The sequence below is a fragment of the Ostrea edulis genome, chromosome 1 (assembly GCF_947568905.1).
Source record: "Ostrea edulis chromosome 1, xbOstEdul1.1, whole genome shotgun sequence".
NCBI lineage: Eukaryota > Metazoa > Mollusca > Bivalvia > Ostreida > Ostreidae > Ostrea > Ostrea edulis.
The window spans coordinates 47,509,327-47,536,402 of NC_079164.1; the positions used below are offsets into that span (position 1 = coordinate 47,509,327).

Below are 27,076 nucleotides of genomic sequence, written 5' to 3' on the forward strand. Positions count from 1 at the left end.
AAAAATAACACATTTTGACGATGGACCCTCCCCACTTTTGAAAACCAAAATTAACGGTAGAGCACCCCCCCCCCTCCCATCGTCTCAAGCCACGGCCCAGAGTCCGCATAGCTTTCTCAAGATGGAAGAGGATTGTACATATTGGCCGTGGTTTGCGACGATGCCCCCCTTCCCCTCAGCCTTTGAAAAATTTTTGGATTCCCTGATTATGGTTTTTTTATACAAATATTATAATAAACATTACAAGAGACCTAGATCCAACGATATGCTTGTATATATAAATACTAGGGATCATCAACTTCACTTATATCCATGATTTGTATCGATTACTATTCTTCATTTTTTAAGTATTTTACTACCTCTTTACCATAACCAGCTGATTACTTTTATTTAAAGAGGTTGGTTGTAATATTTATGAATGAAAAAAAAAATAGAAATTAATGAATTTTAACAGTTATCTCAGAAAGAGAGGGAGGTGATTGAGTATCAAAACACCACAGGCACTCGACGTTTAAATATCTATAATAAAAAATTCTTCCTGTAAGCATAATATTATGTTTACAATAAGACAATTTTTCTTATAGATATTTAAACGTCGAGTGCCTGTGCAAAACACCATGTGTTTGTGGCAAGATTTCCCTCAATGCTAATAGAGTATTTTTTGTTATACAAGGTTGTTGCTAAATATAAGAAACACGTATGTAGGCATGTATTCTAAACTCAGAAATCATACTGGAAAATAAGCTTGAAATTCTGGTTACAACTTGGATAGAACTTTCAAAAACTGATCAATTTGGTAGGTACAGCAATACATCTACTTTTGTAGGTATCGATCGAATATTTGATTGTTGCATCAGAAAATAGTCGAAAATTATTTTGAGTGTATGATATAATCAAACACTCAGTTAACAATATCCTTGATATTTATAAGCATGAAATTATATTTGGAAACGGGCGTGAATTGGGTCAAATATCGCTTTTTTACAAATACAGTGTAAATATATATACATGTTCCCGTTCCCTACCACGGGTACTTGACATAGGGATAGACCCCATCCATGTTTTTGTTAGATAAATTTTACATAACAGTTTCTGATAAATCCTTGTAAGGTGTATGTTTAAAAAAGTATAATCGCGATACTTGATAGGTGGTTACGAAAAATTCTACTTATTTACGGTATGGAAAGTTTTCAAACTCCCCACCAGCCATTCTTTCTGTAAATGATGCAACTATAGTGAAAGAGAAAACTACCATCCTCTGACTGATGAATTCTGTCGCACACAATTTACTTAGACCTAGTTCCTGCTACACCTAAATATTTGTTTCCCCAAATCTATTTATTACAGTTTCAGGTGTTCTTTTTTTCTTTTCCCTTTTTTAAATTTCCTTTTTTTTTAATAATTTTTAGTACATGTCAAAAATTGAGGACTTCCCAATCAAATAGTCAATCAGACAGTTTTCAGTCAGTCAGGCAGTTTACAGTCAGCCCGACAATTTACAGTCAATCAGGCAGTTTACAGTCAGACCGACAGTTTACAGTCAGTCCGACAGTTTACAGTCAGTCAGGCAGTTTACAGTCAACCCGACAGTTTACAGGTAGTCCGACAGTTTACAGTCAATCAAATAGTCAATCAGAAGTTTACAGTCAGTCAGTTTACAGCCAGCCCGACAGTTTACAGTCAGATTGCTTACATGTTGTAATATACATGTATAAATATTACATGTAGTTGATGGTAACATTGGAAATTTTCACCCCGAGAAAACCATTGTCAACCGAGGCGTAGCCGAGGTTGACAATGGTTTCTCGAGGGGTGAAAATTTCAATGTTACCCTCAACTACATGCAATATTTGTTTTATTATACTGAATGTTATGTAAACTGGAAAGCAGAAAAACTTACGTCTGTTGACATTTGATCAATCACTATCATGCGATATTTCGTATTTCGATGCGGGTACTCACGTTCAAACGCTCAAACGACGTCGTCCAGCAATCTACGGCTAACCGTACGCGCATAAATTTGACGCATGTGATAATTTTTTACAATATCACCCGTTGTCAAGTACTGTTACCCGTTGCTAGATACTATCACCCTGGGGCGCGTGTTTTTTGTTCTCAGAGGGTAACAATATGTTTTTTCAAATGCTTCTCGACCAATCAGGTTCGAGTATTTTACATGAAAGTATAATAAATATGTTTATCACACAAGTTGATGCTTAAACAACCTTTATAACCAGTTGTAAGCTAGATCATGCCTGTAGCGGGAGGAGGAGGCACAGATTCTTTGACGTCATCATCAGAAGACTCGATGGCCGAGAAAGGACAGAGAGATCGAACACCTGATTGTGCGGGCAAGGATAAAACACTGGAAAATGGCGATAAAGGTGGATTTGTATACATATACTATTATTTACACACACACCATCCCCACCAACTTCTCATTATTTTTTAAATTAGATTTCTCAGATGGAAACAAAAAGAAATGGACGTGTGCTCGCGTACACGCTCTACCAATGATCAAATCTGACAATGTGTTATCATTATAAGAAGCATATACTGTTTCCAATGTACATGCATTTTATATTGCACTTATTTACCTATTTAAATTTACCTATGTCTCATAAAGAATTCAAAATTTTCTCAAACTGGTATATCTAATACAATGAATTAATTGTAAAATATTCCTTGTAGACGACTCTTCCAATCAGGATACCTGTGAAAAAACCACGAAAATCCGGACCGACGGGAAACCAGATGATAGAGACTATCAGTACCAAGAAGTAACCTCCGGATTCATTTTTTTAAAATGCGAATCAATGAACCCTTTATCAATAACGCCTCAAAAAATAAATATTTTGTCATGCATAGAGATTAAGCGGTTGGGGGGGGGGGGGGGCACCCAATACCTGTTTACAGTTCTAAACACTGGCGGTAGTAACTCTGGATACGACAAAACCCAGAGCTGTAGTCTATGGAGCGTCAAATTAACATAAACTCAAATCTTTGAAGATATATTCAATTCAATTATTGCTCTCATCAAATGAATTAATGCGCACATCAATTCAATTATTGCTCTCATCAATTGATTTAATGCGCGTATTATATCAATTATTGCTCTCTTCAATTGAATTGTAGCGCGCATCAATTCAATTGTTGATATCATTAATTCATTTGTTCAAGAGATCATTAATTCAATTTAAAGGCGCATCAATTCAGCTGAAAAATTAATGCTATCATCAATTCAATTAATGCGCGCAATAATTCAGAATTGAAGATATCATTAATTATTTGAAGAGATCTTTAATTAAATTGTTGCGCGCATCAAAGGAATTGATGATATCTTCAATTATTTGAGTTTATGTTAATTTGGCTCTCCATAGTATGGGTACTCGACTAATGAATACTGAGTTTAGATTTGAGATGTTTTTAACGATCAATGCAACATTGAGTACACAAAATATACAAATATGGTGTCCGGAGAGGACCAATTCCAAAAGCGTAACTGCGCGTTAGTCACAACACGCCGTCACGCCAACAAGCAACGCACCTTCGCGCTCTCACGGCAACAAGCAATGTACCGCCATCAAGCTTTGCGCCGACAAGGAACGCGCCGTCACGCTAACACACCTCGCCTTCGCCCAGTCACGCTAACACAACTCGCCGGCGCGTTGCTTGTCGGCGCGAAAGCGCGTTGCTTGTTGGTGTGACGGCGCGAAGGCGCAATGCTTGTTGCGCGCTGTCGCTAAAGCGCGTTGCTTGTTGACGTGAGAGCGCGAAGGTGCGTTGCTTATAGGCGTGTTGTGACTAACGCGCAGTCACGCTTTTGCAGATGGCCCTATCCGGACACCATAGATAAGTGACATAAAATGAAAAGAAAGTTTTTTAAAAAATATACATGTAGGCCTATAACAAATTGTTGTGTTAGATTCTTTAGGAGACTGTTTTATCAAATGCAGTAATCGTCCCATCTTTACATTATTAATAAATTACATTTGGTAGCTAAATTAGATATTATGTGAAAAATCCATAATTGTTCTTTGTAGCTTTTAAGTTTTCTGTATGATTCCCTAAAAACGGAACATCCCGAGCTCTGGGAACAGCAGACGACCAAAATCCGGATCCCGGCAGTGTACTGCGTCAGAAAGGGGAGGAAAACGGTCTTGTTAAACTTCATAGACATCTGTAAAGCGTGAGTCTCTGTTCATTAACGTTTATATAGGATTGTTAAAAAGCATTTCTTCTTAATGAGTTCACGACTTATGCATAACAGGAATTAAGGGAATGCAAACAGACCAGACCGGGATTCGAACACGAGGAAAAAGGTTCAGTTGGTAGAGCGTGGCCATTCCTAAGTTTCGGGTTCTAATGTTGGCTTTATCCCCTAATTGTTCTTCGCTCCCTATATTATTGTGATATATACATCGAGTGACTTGAAATACGTTACGTTTCATTTTTAAAAGTGTACAAAAGTATGGAGCGCTAAATTAACATAAACTCCAATAATTGAAGATTTCTTTAATTTTTATTAAAGATATTAATTCAATTGATGAGAAAAATAATTGATTTGATGCGCGCATTAATTGAATTGATGAGAGTAACGATTGATTTGATGTGCACATCAATTCAAGTATTGCTCCCATCAATTCAATTACTGTGAGCATCAAGTTGGTGGAATTATTGCTTACAAAAGTGCAACCACTTATTTGAAGCGAACAGCAATGTCACCTAGTTGCACATTAATTGCTAGAAAGGACCAATGTTGTATGTAAATTTCCAGACATGAATTATGAAGGACTGCTCCGAGATTCGGTGATGGCGTCAGTCCAAATATCCAGCCGAGCCGAATCTCAACCGAGGCAACTTCGCGGAAAATTCTGCGACGTGCTACGCCAGCACACTTCATGAAGCGTATGCTAGCGTGAAGGTTTGGTGATCACACTCTCATATGTATTATGGGAAAGCGCATGTCATTCATTTGAATAGGCTTATATTTCCTTTACTTTTGGTAAATTTGTATCAAGATTGATTGTAATTGGCCCGTGGTTATGGAGAAGAAGTTGAAAATGTGAAAAGTTAACAATGACGCTGACAATGAGACGACGGGCAAATTTAATCATTAATTAATCAGGGAATACACTGCGATGCTTTGCGTCAACAAACTTTATGAAGCACGACGCACCGCTTCATGAAAAGTACGCATGCGTGAAGCATTGTAGTTCATACCCTCATGTGTTTTTAAAACTACTTTTATACCCAGCTGTTAGAATAGGTGTAGAATGTTTCAAAACTCACACGCACATTGTTCACATTTACATTGCAATCATGGGAATATGGCTATCAATGGAGTTGGTAGATAGGCTATATTAAAAGCAAAAACGTTGGAAATGTAAACGTATCATAATGTTTATGAGGTATTTTACTTTTCATGGTCCACAGGCCTCCTAAGCATGTAATGGAGTTCTTGTTCTGTGGGTGTGCGACAAAGTCAGTTTATGCGATGGTAGATCCTTGAGAAATGTTTGATATGGGGCATGAATTCCGGTACTGTAATCTTAAAGGGATGCACATTGACTATTCGTATTATGGGTTCTTATTATTAAGAGAAGATAGATAGATAGATGTAGAGAGACAGATAGGATGAATAGATAGGATAGATAGATAGATGGAGCTCCAAATCAACATAAACTCAAATAATTAAATATATCTTTAATTATTTGAATATATCATCGATTCAATTAAAATATCGTCAAATCACTAACGATATAATTGCGCGCATTAATTGAATTGATGATCGCATTAATGATTATGCTGAATTGATATGTGCTATAATTGCATTTTTGTTCTCTTGAATTGAATCGGTGATATCAACAATTGGTGCTCGCTACAATTCATTTGAAGAGGGCAATAATGCAATCAATGCGTGCATCAATTAGATTAATGTGCACAATAATTCAATTAGTGTGCGCAATAATTATTTCGCTCTTCCATAGAATTTTAAAATTATATGATTTATTCAATTAATTCGGGCAACAATCTCTCTAATTGAATTGTTGCTCTGTTTAAAAGAATTGATGGGGTATTAATTCTTTATGAAATAAAGAAGTCGTTGTAAATAAGTAAAAATATCTTCAATTGAATTAAAGAGATCATGAAATCATTAATTTATACCGAGATCCAAATTAGATCTCCACCACATTGATGCGCACATCAATTCAATTGATAAGAGCAACAATTAATTTGATGCACGCGCAATATTTCAAGTGATGGGCGCATCAATTCATTTATGGCCCACAATACTTCAACTGATGCGCGCATCAATTCAAATGATTAGAGCAATAATTGATTTAATAATATCTTCATTTATTTGTGTGTATATTAACTGGCCATCCATAGAGATGGATAGAACACACAGATATATAGGAAAGACAGATAAATACAAACTGTATATAGAAAGGGAATTATAGATATTTAGATTGTTTATTCATGTAGTGTATCTTCTAATTACATACATTAGCGAATAGTGATGTTAGTATACATGTATTTCAATACTACATACGCATTAAAAGGAATATATGTCCATTTTCAGTGGATCAATCGACATCAGAAACAGGGTTTGTTTGAAAGGCAATTTTAAACCAGCTGGACTACAGACAATCATTTCAAAATATGTCAGTGAGTATTCCTTCAAAATATGTCAGTGAAAGTTCCCTCAAAATATATCAGTGAGTGTTCTCTCTAAATATGTCAGTCAATCAATCTTCCTACAATATGTTGGAATTCCCATGGGCACGAATTGTGCTCCTTTGTTAGCTGACCTGATTTTATATTCTTATGAGGCAGAATTTATTCAAAAGCTTCTACATGAGAGGAAAAAACATCTCTTATGCAGCCTTCAAATCCACTTTTAGATATATCGACTCCGTTTTATCTATCAACAATAAACATTTACATTCATATGTTGATTCGATATATCCCAGTGAACTTCGTACTTAGATATTCTATTGAAAATAGATATTAACAGCAAACTAACAACTCAACTTTATGACAAACTTGGAGATTTCAGCTTCTCTCAACTGATTCGATACGCAAGGTCTTGTTCTGCGTATGATCAGTTTTTATATCAAGGCCGGCAAAAAAATGATGTTACAAGAGTATCAACTGTCTTGGCTTAAACTCAACATTTCGTAAATTCTACAGTTGTTATAACTATCTAGTTTTCCAATGTAACCTGTCATTGGGTCAAATGCTATCGGACATGTTTCATACCAATTGTTAAGCTGTTCTTGCCCCTTGATATCTAACTACGAATTACTCCGTTTACCTGATCAGGATATAGGGCTCATGGTGGGTGTGACCAGTCAAAAGGGGATGCTTAGTCCTCCTAGGTACCTGATCCCACCTCTGGTATATCCAGGGTTCCGTGTTTACTCGACTATCTATTTTGTATTCCCTATAAGAGTTATGAGATTGATCACTATTTGTTATCTTCACCTTTTCAATATTCTCTCAAAATATGTCAGCGAGTATTCCCTCAAAACAAGTTTCTTAAAAGAATTGTCTCCTTAAAATATGCGAGTGTTCCCTCCAAATATTTCGGTGTTTATATCCCCACAAAATGTTTTGAACAACGAGTGTCTATTTTCCCTTAAGGGCTACCAGAGAATTCTGATATTAATCTTTACTTATGCTTCTGTTCATTTGACTTGTAGAAGAGTACGTTATGTGTGCATCATGTAAATCATTTCACACACTTCTGATTCGGGAAACACTTCTTCTCTTTCTTCACTGTGAGGGGTGCGGATCTAGACGGGTGGTGGACGCTGTCAAGTTTGGCTTCCGGGCGATTACCTCTAGGATTAGTCACCGATAGAAAATCGAACTGAATTTATTGTTATTTTCATGTAACGGTATTCACATTCACTTCACTCTCACTAAGACTCTAAGGCTGATGTCTCATAAACTTTTTCAACTTTTGAAATAGCTATAGGTGAATCACTGTATATCATCACATGCTTGAACTAACGAGTGCAACACAGGTTTATTATTAATATACAAATTGTGTTATTTGGCAGTTCATTGATTTGCTGTAAACATGCTGCATTTGATTGATGCAATGTTATAAAACAGTTCAAGAATTCACAATTTTGGGTCAGTTATATTAGACGCAAAGATATGTTTAAAAATCATATATTTTAAACTTTTGATGCTAGATTTATAGATACATGTATAAGATATATCCCTATTGATGAAAAATACTCGACAGCTTTTGTATTTGCAGTGTAGAGCCCAAGAGCCTCCAACAACCAATTAGCTTAAAGTACCAATGCAGAGACTTGTACTGAGGGGAAATTCTGTCAAATTTTCGTTATCACTTATGACACATATGCCCAAACATTGAATAATGTGGAATCTTTAAAAATTACAATGATATAAACGGAGCATTACATATTTTGATTCACATTATGCCAGTAGAGGTAGACTGTTGTACATAGAATCGTTGGAGGATTACAGTGATCCTCTAGCAAGTCCCTGAATTTAGAAAAATATGTCGCAATAGTCAACACTCATTTATTCGATCAATTGTCGCAGACAAAGAGTGGAAATGTACTAGTCTGTCCAAATGTAAACATACACAGGAAAAAGGCATCAATGAAAAAATTAAATCACATCTAGGCTATTGTGATGTACTTTGACAGTTATCAGTTTAGAGCCACCATGATCGGACTCTAAAAATATTTTCTTTTTTTTTTTATTGTACAGTGTATTGTGCTTGTATATTCAGAGGTTTTGACAAAACTACCTTGTGTTTTTATCGATGAGATGACAGTCATTGAAATTCCAGTACTATGAGATTTTTAGCCGAGTTGCAACGAAGTTGAACTCGGCTATTGGTTTGGTGGGTGGGTTGGCGGGCGGTTGGGCGTCAACAATTGGTTTCCGGATGATAACTCGAAAAGTTTACAATCTCATCAAATGAAACTTTTATATATTGTTGGGTACTAGGTAAGGAAGACCCCTATTGATTTTGGAGAAAAATGGTCAAAGGTCAAGGTCACAGTGACCGAAAATAGAATGAAAATTTCAGACAAATTTGGTTTCCGGATGATAACTCTGAAAGTTTAAATTAGAATCAAATGAAACTTTGATATATTGTTGGGTACTAGGTAAGAAAGACCCCTATTGATTTTGGAGAACAAAGGTCAAGGTCACAGTGACCGAATATAGAATGAAAATTTCAAAAATATTTGGTTTCCGAATAACTCAGAAAGTTTAAATCCAAATCAAATGATACTTAACGATATTGTTATGTACCAGGTAAGGAAGACCCCTATTGATGTTGGAGAAAATAGGTCAAAGGTCAAGGTCACAGTGACCGAAAATAGATTTAAAATTCCAAAAAAATTTGGTTTCCGAAGGATAACTCGAAATTTTTTAATTTGAATCAAATGAAACTTGGATATATTGTTGGATACCAACAAAGCAAGGCCCCTGTTGATTTTGGAGAGAAAAGGTCAAAGGTCAAGGTCACAGTGACCGAAAATAGATTGAAAACTTCAGACAAATATGGTTTCTGGACAGTAACTCGAAAAGTTTAAAATTGAAATTAGTTATTCACAATTATAAATATGCCACATCATTCCTGACTTTACAATGTATCCCATGCTACTTGGCTTATGCACCCCTGGGTGCATATATTGATTTTATTCAGTTAAAGACATAATAAATTACTGACAATTATGTAGTTTTAGCTCACTTGAACCATTCATTCACATAATAGACACAACAAACAGGAAAGTTAACAGATTCAGATTATTGGACAGAAATATGTTTTACCTTTCAACAAAATAGTGATGACAAAATAGACAAAAAGAATTTTATCTGGAAAATTTGAGTTGTTTCAACATTGAAAAAAATCTTCAAAGTTTTGTTTTATTTATTTATTCATTGACCAAAGGAGCCCTGTGGCTCATAGGTACACTGTGTACAATACAGGCAAATGGCAGAGAATTCAGAATTATTACAATATGTAAATATACATTATCAGAGAAATAAGATTTTAAGTAATGAAATATGAAACATCAGTTAACCAAACAGTGCTTCTCTTTGTTTTGTAGCTATCAATAAATACTGACAAAGCTTATGAATAGTTTTGTATTAGGAAGTTTATTGCAACACACACAATAAAAAGCTGCACTGGGTTTTAAAATAACCTGTAACTGCAACATACAATGGTAGCAAATTTTTTTTAGTTTTGTAAAAATACACTTTGAATTTGTCGTGTTTTAAGTTTTATTGATGTACAGAGAAACAAGAACTGAAATACTGTGCAATAAATAACAATATTAACCCATGAAAGACATGTACATCCATGTTTGTAAAGGGTATATATACACATAGTTAAAACTGGAATGTATTCATGAAATTGATGTAAAAGGTCATTAACAAATCTTGTATAAAATAATATATACAAAACTATATCCAATATCTCTAGTTAAAACAAAATCTGCGACAGTACCCACTTCTATTGTTATAGATATGTAATAAATATATAACACAATTCATGATGATTCAGATCTTTCTTAATTTCCTGTCTCTGAGATGAAAGCTGCATAGTCAAATGTAAGTAGAGCATCATAAAAATAATAATAAATATCACACATTGTTATTTAAAACAAAGGCAGGAACCTACTCAATAAGATTTCTAGATGGTCCAGGACTTTTACACTTTATCATCTGTGTCAAGTCCTTTGTCTTTGAACAGCTGGCCCAAGGCATCTAGTAAGGGATCCATCGTCTCTAAGTAGACCGCCATGTCATTTATAACCTACAACAAAATACAGACTTATAACAAAGGATTGGGGTTTACATCGCTATGTCATTTCCAACTTACAATAAGCACAGACTAAAATCAAAGGATTGGGGTTTGATTTACACCGCCATGTCATATACAACTTACAACAAGCACAGACTAAAATCAAATGTTAGAAGTTTGACTTACTTGTGGGTTACTGAGATAAGCTCAACCTCAGTGCCTTCATTTAATTCTTACTGATAAAGACTTCAATGTCTTTAGATATTGTTGTTCATAAAAACTTTAGGATCTACATTTATTTGTTGTTGATATACAAGGTTTTTTTTATATATTAAAGCTCTTTGATAGTGGAATACTTGATACTAAAGGTTTTTGTTGCTGGGGCCATTAAACTGTGATGAGATCAACTTTGGTCAGGGCCTCACATTTTACCGTATTTTGAGGCAATGAAGTCTTCAGCAACAACAAATAAATGAAGGCAACAAAGTCTTCAGCAACAATAAATAAATGGAGGCAATGAAGTCTACAGCAAAAACAAATTCTATTAAATGGAGGCAATGGAGTCTTCAGCAACAACAAATGAATGGAGGCAATGAAGTCTTCAGCAACAACAAATAAATGGACGCAATGAAGTCTTTAGAAGCAACAAATAAATGGAGGCAATGAAGTCTTCAGCAACAACAAATAAATGGAGATAATGAAGTCTTTAGAAACAACAAATAAATGGAGGCAATGAAGTCTTCAGCAACAACATATAAATGGAGATAATGAAGTCTTTAGAAACAACAAATAAATGGAGGCAATGAAGTCTTCAGTAACAACATATAAATGGAAACAATGAAGTCTTCAGCAACAACAAATAAATGGAGGCAATGAAGTTTTTAGAAACAACAAATAAACAGAGACAATGAAGTCTTTCTAAACAACAAATAGATGGAGACAATAAAGTCTTTAGAAACAACAAATAAATGGAGGCAATGAAGTATTCAGCAACAATAAATAAATGGATACAATGAAGTCTTTATAAACAACAAATAGATGGAGACAATGAAGTCTTTAGAAACAACAAATAAATGAAGGCAATGAAGTCTTTAGAAACAACAAATAAATGGAGGCAATGAATTATTCAGCAACAGTAAATAAATGGAGGTAATGAAGTCTTCAGCAACAACAAATAAATGGAGGCAATGAAGTATTCAGCAACAATAAATAAATGGATACAATGAAGTCTTTATAAACAACAAATAGATGGAGACAATGAAGTCTTTAGAAACAACAAATAAATGGAGGAAATGAATTATTCAGCAACAATAAATAAATGGAGGCAATGAAGTCTTCACCAACAACAAATAAATGGAGACAATGGAGTCTTCAGAAACAACAAATAAATGAAAACAATGAAGTATTCAGCAACAATAAATAAATGGAGGCAATGAAGTCTTTAGAAACAACAAATAAATGGAGGCATTGAAGTATTCAACAACAATAAATAAATGGAGGCAATGAAGTCTTCAGCAACAGCAAATAAATGGAGGCAATGAAGTATTCAGCAACAATAAATAAATGGAGGCAATGAAGTCTGTAGAAACAACAAATAAATGGAGACAATGAAGTCTTTAGAAACAACAAATAAATGGAGGCAATGAATTATTCAGCAACAATAAATAAATGGAGGCAATGAAGTCTTCAGCAACAACAAATAAATGGAGGCAATGAAGTATTCAGCAACAATAAATAAATGGATACAGTGAAGTCTTTATAAACAACAAATAGATGGAGACAATGAAGTCTTTAGAAACAACAAATAAATGAAGGCAATGAATTAATCAGCAACAATAAAATAAAATGGAGGCAATGAAGTCTTCAGCAACAACAAATAAATGGAGGCAATGAAGTATTCAGCAACAATAAATAAATGGATACAGTGAAGTCTTTATAAACAACAAATAGATGGAGACAATGAAGTCTTTAGAAACAACAAATAAATGGAGGCAATGAAGTATTCAGCAACAATAAATAAATGGAGGTAATGAAGTATTCAGCAACAACAAATAAATGGAAACAATGATGTCTTCAGCAACAACAAATAAATGGAGGTAATAAAGTCTTCAGAAATAACAAATAAATGGAGTCTATATAAACATGTAAATACCAAAATCTGCTTACCTGTTCCTCTAATCCTTCCTTTCCAAATGCCATCTTCAATAAGTAATCTTTTCTGTATGGTGCTAAACTTGACACTCCCTTTGAAATGAATACAGACAATAATGTATTTCTGACACATGTAAATTTATAATCATTTTGAAATTAGAATTTCATATTTCCTTTATAATACAGGTCATTGCTGTTATTTTCTTCCACCCACTACAACTACACTCAATAATTTTCTCCAGCAATACAAAAATGCTGTCAGTGGTGAACATGATATACAGGTGACTCGATGACTTGAAATTTGACTTCTCTATAATCTGGTCTCAACTTTTTTCTAATGCATTACAATCCCAGTATTGGTAACTTAAAAAAAATCACAAATTATGCTTTCAATTTCATATCATTAATTAAGATGACTTGAATACAGTGGAATCAGCATTGTGAAGACTCATACTTTATGAGTGTATAGCCCTTGCCTGGAACAAATATAAAACCTCAACAAAACACTATGTAAAATTCGCACACTATTTTTTTCAATTTGCCTCAGACTAGAATGTTGTTCTGTCATTGGATAAAAAGAGCTATGTCACTGCCAACTATATTTCTAAAGACGGTTCAGCAAGGAATCCTTACATGGCAATATCATGGATTTATATAAAAACATGAAATATAGAAATTGTTTGTTACAATATAGGTTCATTGTCAAACCACAACAGTCATTAAGTTTGTTACTGACCGTCTATAGAAATTTGTTTTGCCTTGGACTCAACTGACGTTCTGTCATTGGATAAAACGTGTCATGTGATTGCCGTATAAAATTCTTTACACAGCTTACATTCTTCATGTGAACGAGGCATCAGTTTGTTGCCGAATGTCTACAGAAATTTGTCAGGTTGTTAAAAGTCCACAAAAGGCTTGGTTTCACTTTGCCTTCTATGGACTTTAACAACCTGTCAAATTTCTGTTGACAATCGGTAACAAACCTAATACGTTATAATATCCAGTGGATGAAGCCCACAGACAATGACGTGAGCGAGTACCCCTTACCAACATACATATACCTCACAAAATATTCGTAAGTAAATCTCATTCAATGTTTATAAATGTAGATTCCATGACATTACATTATTCTTTGCAGATTGAATCTTTTTCAAAAATGATGAAAATTAAATTTATGTTTTTATGATTAAAATGAATACAATTTACTGTATACATTTATTGCATGATAGTTAGGGAAATATGAATTAAGATTTATTCACCCAAGAAAAACCTATTCTCGGGCCTGAGGGCAATGCCAGAGGGGAGTATGATTTTTCTTGGGTGAATAAATCTTCATATCTCCTGAACATTCATGCAATAAATTGCATATTATACTGAAATTATACTGAAACAAAGCAAGACAACAGAAATGCAATTGAAATTGTAAAAATAATCCTGTACCCGCTCATTTATATTTAGCTGATCTAGCGCCCTATAAGTAGCACTGTGTCATCAATATATTAGAATATACAAGCAACGAAATAAAGTGATATGGTAAACATTTCTTATGCTTCCTTTCTCCCTGAATGCTGATTACTTAAGTGGCCGAGGATGAAACTTATAAGAAATTTTGTATAAAAAAATCAATCCTTCTGCGTCTTACAAAATATGAGAATCCACGTACAGGAAATTACTTGGATGTATTGTGACATCACAATAATCATTGTTAGTAGGCGAGGTCACCTGGGAGATGCCATACACGACGTTCCGAGACACATCGAGGAAAAGGGTATATGATATTTGTAGGCAAAATCACGTGATTTGCTCAACCAGTAGTATTTCAATAATCATAGTGTCATTCCCTTGAGGTATAATAATATGGAATGTAATTCATTCCCCTGATTTCTCATTTAAGTCCTAAACAGTGGAGAACATTTATGCAGAGTTATATAGGGAGGGGTAATATATTTCAACTTTTGAATAATTACTAAAGAAAATCAACAAGTTCCTAATTCTTTTAGGAATTTTGTATCAATGTGTACTTATTACAACCAAACTCAGGCAAAAAATATCAACCCATGCATCCCGTTTTTGTTTGTAACTAGTGTCCGTAATACTTACAGAAAACACCTTTTTGACAATAAATCCATGGTATTTCTTTAGAGTAGTGTCCTTAATGTTAATACTTACAGAAAACACCTTTTTGACAATAAATCCATGGTATTTCTTTAGAGTAGTTTCCTTAATGTTAATACTTACAGAAAACACCTTTTTGACAATAAATCCATGGTATCTCTTTAGAGTAGTGTCCTTAATGTTAATACTTACAGAAAACACCTTTTTGACAATAAATCCATGGTATTTCTTTAGAGTAGTTTCCTTAATGTTAATACTTACAGAAAACACCTTTTTGACAATAAATCCATGGTATCTCTTTAGAGTAGTGTCCTTAATGTTAATACTTACAGAAAACACCTTTTTGACAATAAATCCATGGTATCTCTTTAGAGTAGTGTCCTTAATGTTAATACTTACAGAAAACACCTTTTTGACAATAAATCCATGGTATTTCTTTAGAGTAGTGTCCTTAATGTTAATACTTACAGAAAACACCTTTTTGACAATAAATCCATGGTATTTCTTTAGAGTAGTTTCATATGCAGCTGTTATGATCTGTTTCATGTTCTCCTCTTTACTTCCTTCTCTATACTCCTCAATCAATAACTGCATGAATTTCTGCAGAAATCTTAACCCTCTGAAAACAGAAGATATGTCATAATGAGGTTCAGGAGAAAGCTTTGGACTGCTCTTAGGGATACATACCCTACAATCTGGATTTTCATTTGAGAATAGATATTTTTCACATGATGAAAATAATTTACAGCAAAAATAACCAGAATTCAGGTAATTTTGTTGTTGGTCAAAAGCTCTACAGAGCTGTAATGTGTTTTCCTCATTTTGTATATCATTCTGTATATAACACTTGCAAACTTGAAATAAAATACTGAAGAGTTATCTTTCTTATCAGAGGCTATTCCACACCATTGGGGGTCACATGATTATCTATATTTATCAAAATTAACAATGGATCTATTAGAACTACATTTGATTCACTTACAAATAAATAGAGAATGTGTTTAACAAACAAATAAAGGATGCCATATGGTTCTTTCTTCATTTGTTTATATTTATTTCCTCTACATGAGAAAATTTTATTTCTCAAAAACTATCAATAAGCCCCTCTGATAAAAGATACATTATCACTGATATATTTCCCTTATATTCATTTTACATATTATGTATAGTACATGTACATGTCAGTATTAACTGCTTGCGTCACAGCTCCCTCCAGAGACACTTTGCTTTCACAGAGAGATTGTCTGCCCCTGTTTACTGTCTTCTCGTTTACATGTTTCCGCAGTCAGTGTCTTTATTTACTTATGTCATCCTTGGCCAATCATTTATTCAAACAATGAAATGCTTTTTTTTATTTAGCGAGGTATGCAAATTTTTTCTGCAATGCCTTCATCACCCGAAAAAACAACAAAGATCTTATTCATATTTTCATGTATTTTTAAAAAATATAAACTATATTTATTTAAGTACATGTAGTAATATATCATATCATTGACCCATTCGTTACTTTAAACAAAACAGCAAAAATACCCTTTGACCTTGACAACGCTCCATATTTAATAATAAATAACAGCTATGGAACTAGTTTGCAACAAACATGTATTCATTGTCTAAGATGAAAGCAATGTCAATTTCAAAAGAAACAGAAGAGAAATGATTCAGTGAATGTAAATATTTTCTAATGACACCACTCTTATTGACTTTTTCTAATCCAAGCAAATGGGCAAACTTGCATGTGTGAATCTAGAAAGGGGAAGAAGAGGGGTGTCCAGTACCCTACCTTATATACACATATTCATGACTACTTCGGTACATTTCAGGTGTGAAAATCTAAAAATTAGTCCATTTCCAAGTAAAAATTGTCAATGGTGATCCCCTCTCAGAAAAATCCTGGATTTGTGCTTGGTATAATCAATCATATCATTGATTGATTTTTCTTCCACTCATATCAAGATGTTAACAATTGATATGCCAGAAATTAAAAGACATATATATGTTATGGATGTGGAACATTACAATGAAGAATTCTTTATTATGACAACAATTACCATGGGAATTATGGGCGTTTTTTTCTTTTTTAGGTCTCAGCTGAAAGACCCACCACTTTAACCTGAGCACGTGGTGAAGGAACGAGTCACAACTGTTTTTTAAATCAACTAAGATTTATTGCAGTTGTGACTCAATCCTACAACCCTCCCCCCCCCAACATACACATGAATCTATTCCTCTACTACAGTTGTGGAGGAATCAATCCATGCCATAAGCCATGTTTAGCTGAAGTTGAACAAGTGTCTTGAGGGAAGATGTAAATGTGAGAAAAGTTCACAGATCTGAGACAACACAATTTTTTTTTTTAATTCCTATGGCTTCAAACTCATCTTTGCCAAAACAACACAGGACATGTATGAGATTGAAGACACTGATTCCTTACGATAAAGAACATAACCAGCTCTGTTTTAAATTGATAATTAAGACTTGCCTCATTAACCAAAGTCCTCCAATTTTGGCAAGATCAGTCTTCTTGTTTGCTAGCTCATCGTCTAGCATGGCATTTAAGGTAACAAATAATTCCTTGTCCATCTCGAATTTCTTCTGCAGTTTCTGTTAAGATATATTTCTCTGCTAACTACAATCATTCACGTCTATCAAATTCTTTGAAAATAGTATTTTTATTGTATATGCTAAAGAAATGCTAGAAATTTATCCTACCTCGATGTTTCCATTTATGTCACTTTTCACAGGTGAAAATGCTTTCCCAAAGGCAGCTGCAAGATTAGGTATGTAGATATATATGTAAGGTAAAGTTATATAAGCACAAAAACATATACACCTTAATCATGAAATTTTTTGTTATTTTGACCTTTATAACAAACCAGACAAGAAGTTAAACATTTATAATCCCAATAATCTTAACCTGACTTTGATTCTGAGTTATGACACATACATGTATATCTAGTCATACGCATGAGCTCATAATGCCTCCCAATACAGAGGCATGAAAACATCTCCTTGAACTTTGTCACACTGGTAACAATGAAACACTTATGTATAACTCATGTAGTATATCAAAAGCCGCCATTAGTCATGACAGTCGATCTTTTCACTTTTAACCTTGGCCTAAAAATGTACTTTTTTTTTTAAATAAAAGACATACAGCCAGAACATTTTTTGCTGTCCTGTCCTCTTTTTCTTCCTTTATTTGTGATTTTTGTTGCATGGATACTTTTAGATTTACATACTTATAAAATAGCCCATATCCATCGGTTAGGTTGGAATGTAAGGGTTTGTAAAATCCTAACAAAACAAATGACAATAAACAACATTTAATCAACAACAAAAAAAATAAATAAAAACAACAGAACTGTGAAATGCAGTAGCTTCCTAGAGGTTAAGCTGTTTATCATGTGATGTGTTGATGTCGTTATATGATTTGGTAAATCCATTATATGATATTGTAAACCAGATTTACTGAAGCACAAAATATTGGTCAAATGCAGCATCTGAACCACGGGGTAGAAGAAACATTCCAAGATGTGTCATATGAGTAAGTTTAAAATTCATTCCATTTGCCATAAAATGAGAACAGACAAAAACATTGACCTTAACCTTGTGACAAAAGGATTTACTATAATTCCAGTAGACCCCCCCCCCCCCTCAAAATTACATTGTAAGAAGGGGATATATAAAATTGGATATGTTGACCATTTTCTTGTTATTGTACCTGTTGAGAGGTCACCAGAATGTACCGGTACCCTACCTCCACATATTATTACTGCAACAAAGTTAAGCTGAGGGACAAATTCAATCAAATGATAGCAGTGTTTATGGTGATGTTTTCATGCCTCAAAGTTACAGCCTTTGCCCAGATTAAGCTTCGCTGAATGGCAGTGTTTATGATGATGTATTCATGCCTATAACCTGGGTCCAAATTAAGATCTCTAGATGGGTTTCCATGGACACATGGGTTTCCTCTGGGTACTCCGGTTTCCTCCCACGTAAATGACCCCCTAGCGCAAACATCCATGCATCAAAGGACCCCATTGGAAATAAGCTTTTGGAGCTTTCATGGGTTATCCTTGGTATTTATGTATGTATATACCGAATAAATATTTTATGGCAGTGTTTATGATGATGTATTCATGCCTATAACCTGGGTCCAAATTAAGATCTCTAGATGGCAGTGATTTTTCATGCCTTTAGCTTGGTTACAAATTAAGATCACTAGATGGCATTGTTTATGATGATTTTTCATGCTTATAGCTTGGGTCCAAATTAAGATTTCTAGAAGGCAGTGTTTACAGTGATGTTTGAAATGCAAAATGTAGGTAAGATGCAGTTTCTGCACTATGAGTTTGAAGCATCCCAAGATTTGTCTTATGGGCAAGATTGAATTATATTTCCCTTGCCATAAGGTGAGAGCAGAACTAAACAATCACCTTAACCTTGTGTCTACAGACAAACGGACAGTACATGTAAGATGCACAAAACAGACACAGTAATTCTAGTATACCCCCCTCCCCCTCCTTCAACTTCATTGCAAATTCAAATGTCTCACGAGACACTGCAGTTCTTCTCTGACCAGTTCATTTCACAAATCCTGATGTATTAGCTTTGGAAGTCATTGACATGCATATGATATGGTAGTGTTCTCGCATGAAAAATTAGTGCTCATAAAAATTTCTCCTCTAGATCTGCTGAGGATAATTTTAGTTATTACTTGCAAATACACATTTGCAATTGTAAAAAATATCACAGTTTGATTTAAGGAGCGTTTACTTCCATTTTAAACGAATAAATTTGCAAACATTTTTAAAATTGTATGACAGATGCTGATACAGACTAATGGTAGCAACTAGACGCCTGTGTGTTCACTTTGTAACGAAATGTGAGTAGTTTGCAAATTGTCCAATGATAAACCCGCGTTAAGGAATACCCCTATCGATTGTCTCATAGTAGAGGGCAAAGCCCTCTCACGGCCCAAAGGGCTGTGAGAGTGAAGCTCTCCCTATAGGTAACACATATATTCAGGGCCGTAAATTACATGGAGGCGGAGGAGGCAGCTGCCTCCTCCAACTTTTGAGCCAAAAAAAATTAAAATTTAAAGTTCATTAGAATTTATGTTGTTTCCAATAACTAAGAACATGATACCTCCCTTAAAAAGCATTCCAAATCTTTCTTTTAGAATGAGTTAGTCAAGTAACATCTTAGAAGGCCCTAGAATCAAGGATTTTGCAAGAAACGTGTTCAGTGTGCACAAAATGTGCTCAGCGTCTGGGGGCCTGGGCGGCCCCCAGACCCCCGCCTAATTTCCTGCCTCCTCCAAATTGAAGGTTAATTTATGGCCCTGATATACATGTTTTAAAGGAAAATATAGAAAACTAATGAAAACTTAAACCATACCTATGAAACTTGAAAATTTTGGTCCCAATGGCGTTGATTCGAATACTATCGCGTGGACATGTATTTTTCCATTTTGAATCTCATGTACCCAAGTTCACATTATTCCGAGATGTTACATAAAATCCATAAAAGCATGTAAATCTTATTTTCTAAGTCATATATAATCACTCCTCGATTTAAAACGCGAATTGTACAACGCTTCCTATGTTTGTGTATTTGCTAAACACCGACGCTGAATATGACGTTACATTGCACTGTTTACATCAGTTGCATAGCATTTCCCGCGTTCAATGAATAGGCGAATCAAAAATGTCTAAAGTTAGAATACTTTGATTGAGCTCTGTCCTCACACTTTAGGTGCTAATATTTCGGGATATGTTTTGTCCTGTTACCGATCTAGATACTAATGCCAATATTTATTGCTTCGCCCTCAAACACGGTCACGCCGTAAGACATATTAGGTGACAATGGTAATCTGATAGCACCTAAGCACCTTGCACAAGATGGGGGAAAGGTAGCTCTTTGTAATTCAACAATTTTACTATAGCTCTTCCAAAATATAACACAGGTAAAAATGGTAATATTCATAAAGATGAACTCAAGTCAAGAAAGCTGAAATCTGCATATGATATAACAGATCCTGAAGTATTTCGCAAACACGTGTGCAGCGGACCGGTAACATAGAAATAACGTAGACTTACAAACCATCTCCACCACCCCACGTGCTGCCTCTAACAACGTTAAAGTATTTATTTTTCCATCTTCACTTGGAACTTCGAAGTGTTTTACGTTGTCTTGACTGAAAAAGGTCATTATTTGACTCTTGCCAATCTCCAATCTGTTTTGTGTTCGAGTTTTTTGTGTACACTATACACGGAAGTGATCACAAGGTAGCTAAAAATAAAACCCACTACAACGATAGCTCAACTCTTTTATTTCCGATGTAGATGCCGTTTTGAAATTTAAAAAAGTTTATTTTGTTTATTTATTTGTATTCATTTCAAAACCTTGATATGAAAAATTATTTGATTTTCTTTGAATCTATTGTTTATGTTCAGCCCATATAATAATATTTTAGAATTTGTGATCACTTCCGTGTGTAGTATACACAAACAGTTCAAGATTTTGTAAATTTGTCCTGAGACACCCCCCTCCCCCTTAAAAAACGATATGCACTACATCCTAACTAGCTGTCAAAACTGTACACGGTAGTTCTCTGAAAAAAATATTGGGGTAGGTCAGATCTCTGATCTGTTTCAATATTTTCTCAGAAATTTACAGCCAGGGGCGGATCTAGGAATTGCGGATAGGGGGCGGGCGGAACTTTATGAGGCAGGGGGTAGAAATAATTCAATAAATCAAAATATTTTGTGATTTATTTCTCCAAGAGTAGAAGAAACTATGGCTTCTTTTATTATTTACAATTTTCTAAACAAGATGCCACGATTTACCTTTATATTTGAAAATTTTAGGGGATGGGGAGGGGGGCTGTGCCCCCTTAATTAATCCGCCACTGACATCTCAGCAGCAACATCATAACATGCATGTTTTAAATCATGTTATTGTAAATTTAGACCCATATGCCCCATGCCATTCATGACCCTTTGGTATTTTAGCTCAACTGAGCCGAAGGCTCAAGTGAGCTTTGATTGAAATTTGTCCATTGTCTGTCGTCGTCGTCAAATTGTTCATTGTAAACTTTTCACATTTTCATCTTCTCCAGAACCACTGGATCAATTTCAACCAAACTTGGCACAAAGCATCCTTGGGTGAAGGGCTTTCAAGTTTGTTCAAATGAAGGGCCATGCCCCCTTCAAAAGGGAGATAATCACAAAAATGCAAAATTAGGGTAGGGTCATTTAAAATTCTTCTTCTTAAGAACCACTGGGCCAGAGGAGCTGACATTTACATGAAAGCTTCCTAACATAGTGTAGATCAAGTTTGTTTAAATCATGGCCTCCGTGGGTAGGTTGGGGCCACAATAGGGGATCAAAGTTTCACATAGAAATATATAGGGAACGTCTTTAAAAATCTTCTTCTCAAGAACCATTGCGCCAATGAAGTTGACATTTACATGAAAGATTTCTGACATAGTGCAGATTCAAGTTTGTAAAAATCATGTCCTCCAGGGGTAGGTTGGGGCCACAATAGGGACTAAGGTTTTACATGCAAATATATAATGGAAAGTCTTCAGATATGTGCCAAGGTGACTCGGGTGAGCGATGTGGCCTATGGGTCTCTTGTTGAAAAACGGGGGTAGGGTCTAATGATAAATTTACTTTACAAAATCTTGACCTGACATGCCACCAAACTAACAACAACAGCCAAAATACAAAACCAAGAAAAAAAATCTCAAAAAGTAAAAGAGAAACTCACTTAAATAAAAATTTCGGGGGAGGAGGGAGGCTTTCGTCCTTTACCATACATTCTTTTTATTCAATACTACTATTAAAAAGGGGGGGGGGGATAAGTCACCCAATATATCAATCTAATTAAAAATCAAATCTTCTCTAACCGTTACACTGGAGAAGCTTTCTCCGGTGTAACGGTTAGAGAAGATTTGATTTCAATAAGATTGCCCAATGTAGATCTTACTTTATTTGAGAATATCACAAACTTTGCATGTAAATATAATGCAAAATAAACGTTGTTAAAAAGGGGGGTTGACTGTTAAATTGAGTCTCTCAGTGATATAAAATGAACCATGTTCTCCGATGCACTCAATGTTTTTGAAATCAAAAACATTAAAATGTAAGGGGGGGGGGGGGGGGTGGCGATGGTAAACATTTGTGCCGTGTGCCGTCATAGTACGCAAAAGATAGACAGAACAGTAGCATGATAAAAATATTTGTTGACGACTTTTTGTCATGCTTGATAAATCCATCATCGCTAGCCAAGGCTGAAGAAAGAGAAACTCCATATGTCACGGTGTATCGTTACCCGCCGGGGTCTTGACTAGCGAAGATGGGTAAAATTTCAGTATAAGGAATCTTCAATACAAATATATCCAAGTCATGCGTGGTTTCTTATCTAGTTGGGAGTTATGGGTATGAAAGAATTACTTCCTCTATAAACTAATGAAAACTTGTGTAAATGTTACCTCCCAGTAAGGCCCGTGTTAGATTTCCGTGATCCAACCATAACTTTTCTCCTTTCCTGCAACTACATTTGGTGCATTATCGCAAACCAAGGTTATTGGATGATGATGGAGATTACCGTGGGTATCCGAGAATGCAGATGTTGTCGTTGACTATCATACACTCCTGCCAGGGGCAAAATAATCTGGGCTATGTGTCTTCAACGGCAATTTACAATTGAAGAAGGGAGGATGTAGTGGTTTGGGCTATACGGACCTTGAATATCGGCCAAGGTAGCTCAAGGGTTAGAGCACCTGAATAGTACTTAATACAGGGGTCCCGGATTCGATAAAATCATATTTTTTCTCCTTTCCTGTTACATTTCGTGTCATTGACCGCCCTTGGGCTTGCTGATGAAAGTCCTGTTAGGGACAAAATAATCTGGTCGAGTTCAGGGATGTAGTGGTATGGCCTATATAGACCGCGAATGTTCGCCTGGTAGAGCACCTAAGATTAGAAATAAGATACGATAAGCTTTATTTTTACATCTGCATGTCAATACAACAAGGAAACATAATCTCCAGGGACAGGAAATATTTAGACCGATATTCATAGCATAGATATTAGCATCTGAACCAGTAGTAATGCAGGGGGTCCTTCGTTACATATATAATGATTATGTATCTACATATGATGAATTGCTACAAAAATCTCTTCTTCCAACCCTAAAAGTAAGACATATGCGAACATTGGCTATAGAAACTTATAAGATTGTAAATAAATCCAGCCCTCTCTTTCTTCATGACATCATTGCACTTTAAAAAGATCATTATTACAGTTTTAGATGCACAAACATTGCCATTGTGCTTAGTGTCAGGACAACCGAGTATGGCTTTAGGAACTCTTTGCCACATGAAGCTAGGCATCTTACCACCTTGAATTAATTTAAAAGTTTTATTTCCACTTGGTCTGACCCCACATGTAACTGTAAATCGCAGCTTTTATGTGAAGTGTTTGCATGGCTCAATAGATCTTTTTTTTTTCTAGTTTATTTTTTTAGTGAATTCTGCCTGCAGTGAATTTTTAGCTCTTCTGAGCCAAAGGCTCAAAGAGCTAATGCTATGGCCATTTGTGCGGTGTGCGGTGTGGTAAACTTTTTAGAAAAAGGGCTATAACTCAAGAACCCCTTGGCCAATCATTGGCCCAAGGGCTTTCATACATACTAAATAAAGGGATGTGACCCTTTAACAAGGGGAGATAATCAGGAAAATACAAACAAAAGTAGTGGTTGCTAAAAAATCTTCTTCTCAAGAACCACAAGGCAGATTATCACCAAACTTACACATAAGGATGAGGATATGTTGTAGATTAAAAATTGTTCAAGGCATTACCCTGGGGCAAAGGGCGTGGTCTCAAGGTCACTTCAAAGTTGACCTAAATTTAAATTTTTTTTAAATTCCTTAAATCTTAGATATTTTAGCCATTATAAGGACTAGGATCATCAAATTTTGACAGTTGATGCATCTTAGGACCTTGTGTCAAGTTGTCTCAAAAGTAGGTCACGGTGACCTACTTTTTGAATTTTGCAGGTATTTATTTTAAAATTAATTTTGATGCATATCTTGGACACTTTGAAGCCTATGATCATCAAAACTTGTCAGTTGGTGGATCATGGGACCTTGAAATGCGTCAACTGAAAAATAGGTCACCGTGACCTACTTTCTGAATTTTATGGCTTATCATTTATAGATATATTTTAAGTTGTTATTTCAAATACCGAGAGGTTTAGAATCATCAAATCTTGTAAGTTGATGCATCTTGAGGCCTTGAAACATATTTATAAAAAAAAGTAGGTCACAGTGACCTACTTTTTGAATTTTGCAGATATTCAAATTTCACATTTTCAATTTTAGATGCATATTTTGGGCACTGTAAAACCTAGGATCATCAAACTTTGTCAGTTGATGCGTCTTCGTCTTCGGTTTGTGTCGACCAAAAAGTAGGTCACCGTGACCTACTTTTGGTATTTGACAGCTAAATTACTATATTTCAGACACTATTTGACCTACAATCATCAAACTTTGACAGTTGATGCATCTTGAGTCAACGGAGTGTGTCGACCAAAAAGTAGGTCACCTTGACCTACTTTTGGAATTTGACGGCTATATTTATATATTCAGATACTATTTGACCTACAGTCATCAAACTTTGTCAGTTGATGGGTCTTGCATGTTCGAAGGGTTTCGACCAAAAAGTAGGTCAACTTGACCTACTTTTGGAATTGGACACCTATATTTATATATTTCAGATACTATTTGACCTACAGTCATCAAACGTTGTCAGTTGATGCGTCTTGCATGTTCAAAGGGTGTTGACCAAAAAGTAGGTCACCTTGACCTACTTTTGGAATTGGACGGCTATATTTATATAATTCAGATACTATTTGACCTACAGTCATCAAACGTTGTCAGTTGATGGGTCTTGCATGTTCGGAGTTCGATGACCAAAAAGTAGGTCACCATGACCTACGATTGGAATTTGACAGCTATATTTCAATATTCAGATACTAATTGGCTTAAAATCATCAAACTTTGTCAGTTGATATTTCTTGGGTTCTCAAAATGTGTAAACCAAAAAGTAGGTCACATTGACCTACTTTTTTTGAATTCTTAGGATTTAACTAAAGATTTAGAATACTAAGAGGCTAAGAATAGAAATGGTGGGGTTGTACAATTTATCAGAAGAGCGATTCTAGGCCCTTGGGCCTCTTGTTAAATATTTATATTGTATTAAATACTACCATTATTGATTTTAATCATAATCAAATTATTTTCATTAAATTCTTATTACTATTCACCCAGCTTTCTATTTAAAATAGTTTGTGCTTTTTGCATTATTTGCAACAAACATTGCGAATTTGATTGAATTTTACTTCTGATTTTTATATACACCCACTCTTGTTTACAATATTTTATTTCTTCATCTAAATCTCATGCCTTCATACCTGTATATTCTTGCATGAAATGTTTATTCTATTTGTATTCTTTTGTTAAGCTGTGTATATATGTACATGCATGTTATGTGTCTGATATATGTGATAGTCTGTTAAAAAGCTCTGCATATCTTGTTGATTGTATATATAGTCCCGACTCCAAAATTTACTTTACTTTGTCCATCCATCATTTTTCGCACTCCAATTTAATAACATGCAATGCAAAGTTATGTTTGGTAATATAGCAATCAGTCCCATTCTAATTTACATTTTCAGATCGTTAATTCGCTCTTTATTATGATTTACTTATTAATTTTACCTACATGTATATAGCGAGGGTGGATCAAATATATCTATTGTCAGTCAGATTTATTCTTTCTGCCTTGAAATCTGGGACCATGGATTTATCATTCTCATGCTCTCATTCATAGCCCTGGGTTCTGGGCTAAAGTGAGCCACTGGGCGTAAAAAATCATATATAATGGGTGTGATCATGTGATCCGCCACAGCTAACGAACTCTTTAGTGT

At 34.9% G+C, this 27,076-nt stretch overlaps 2 protein-coding genes across 3 annotated transcripts; one reads left to right on the plus strand and one right to left on the minus strand.

The window, feature by feature from the left end:
* The first annotated feature begins 669 nt into the window (after positions 1-669).
* LOC125652241 (uncharacterized) lies at positions 670-9,882 on the plus strand. Its single transcript, XM_048881287.2, has 6 exons — positions 670-796; positions 2,238-2,384; positions 2,692-2,780; positions 4,044-4,189; positions 6,587-6,672; positions 7,710-9,882. The coding sequence occupies exons 2-6, from the start codon at positions 2,252-2,254 to the stop codon at positions 7,868-7,870; spliced, it is 615 nt and encodes a 204-aa protein (XP_048737244.1). The 5' UTR covers positions 670-796; positions 2,238-2,251; the 3' UTR covers positions 7,871-9,882.
* Positions 9,883-9,923: 41 nt separating this feature from the next.
* Positions 9,924-21,375, minus strand: LOC125652226 (glycolipid transfer protein-like). Of its 2 annotated transcripts, none has more exons than XM_048881256.2 (6): positions 21,181-21,375; positions 17,789-17,844; positions 17,559-17,680; positions 15,548-15,698; positions 12,980-13,057; positions 9,924-10,825 (listed from the first exon to the last, which is right to left on the minus strand). In XM_048881256.2, the coding sequence occupies exons 1-6, from the start codon at positions 21,290-21,292 to the stop codon at positions 10,721-10,723; spliced, it is 624 nt and encodes a 207-aa protein (XP_048737213.1). In that variant the 5' UTR covers positions 21,293-21,375; the 3' UTR covers positions 9,924-10,720. The 2 variants fall into 2 exon arrangements, with proteins under 2 accessions (XP_048737213.1, XP_048737232.1); XM_048881275.2 differs by lacking the exon at positions 21,181-21,375 and adding an exon at positions 17,953-18,010.
* Between the last annotated feature and the right edge of the window lie 5,701 nt (positions 21,376-27,076).

Bases quoted from the DNA above. Each gene is read 5' to 3' on its own strand.
- LOC125652226 (XM_048881256.2), bottom strand. From the start codon at position 21,292: ATGACCTTTTTCAGTCAAGACAACGTAAAACACTTCGAAGTTCCAAGT. The intron at 17,681-17,788 runs GTAGGATAAATT...ATATCTTAACAG, and splicing joins ACATAAATGGAAACATCGAG to AAACTGCAGAAGAAATTCGA. The intron at 13,058-15,547 runs GTAAGTATTAAC...TTCATTTCAAAG, and splicing joins TTGTCAAAAAGGTGTTTTCT to GGAGTGTCAAGTTTAGCACC.
- LOC125652241 (XM_048881287.2), top strand. From the start codon at position 2,252: ATGCCTGTAGCGGGAGGAGGAGGCACAGATTCTTTGACGTCATCATCA. The intron at 2,781-4,043 runs GTAACCTCCGGA...TGTTCTTTGTAG, and splicing joins GAGACTATCAGTACCAAGAA to CTTTTAAGTTTTCTGTATGA. The intron at 6,673-7,709 runs GTGAGTATTCCT...TTTGACTTGTAG, and splicing joins AATCATTTCAAAATATGTCA to AAGAGTACGTTATGTGTGCA.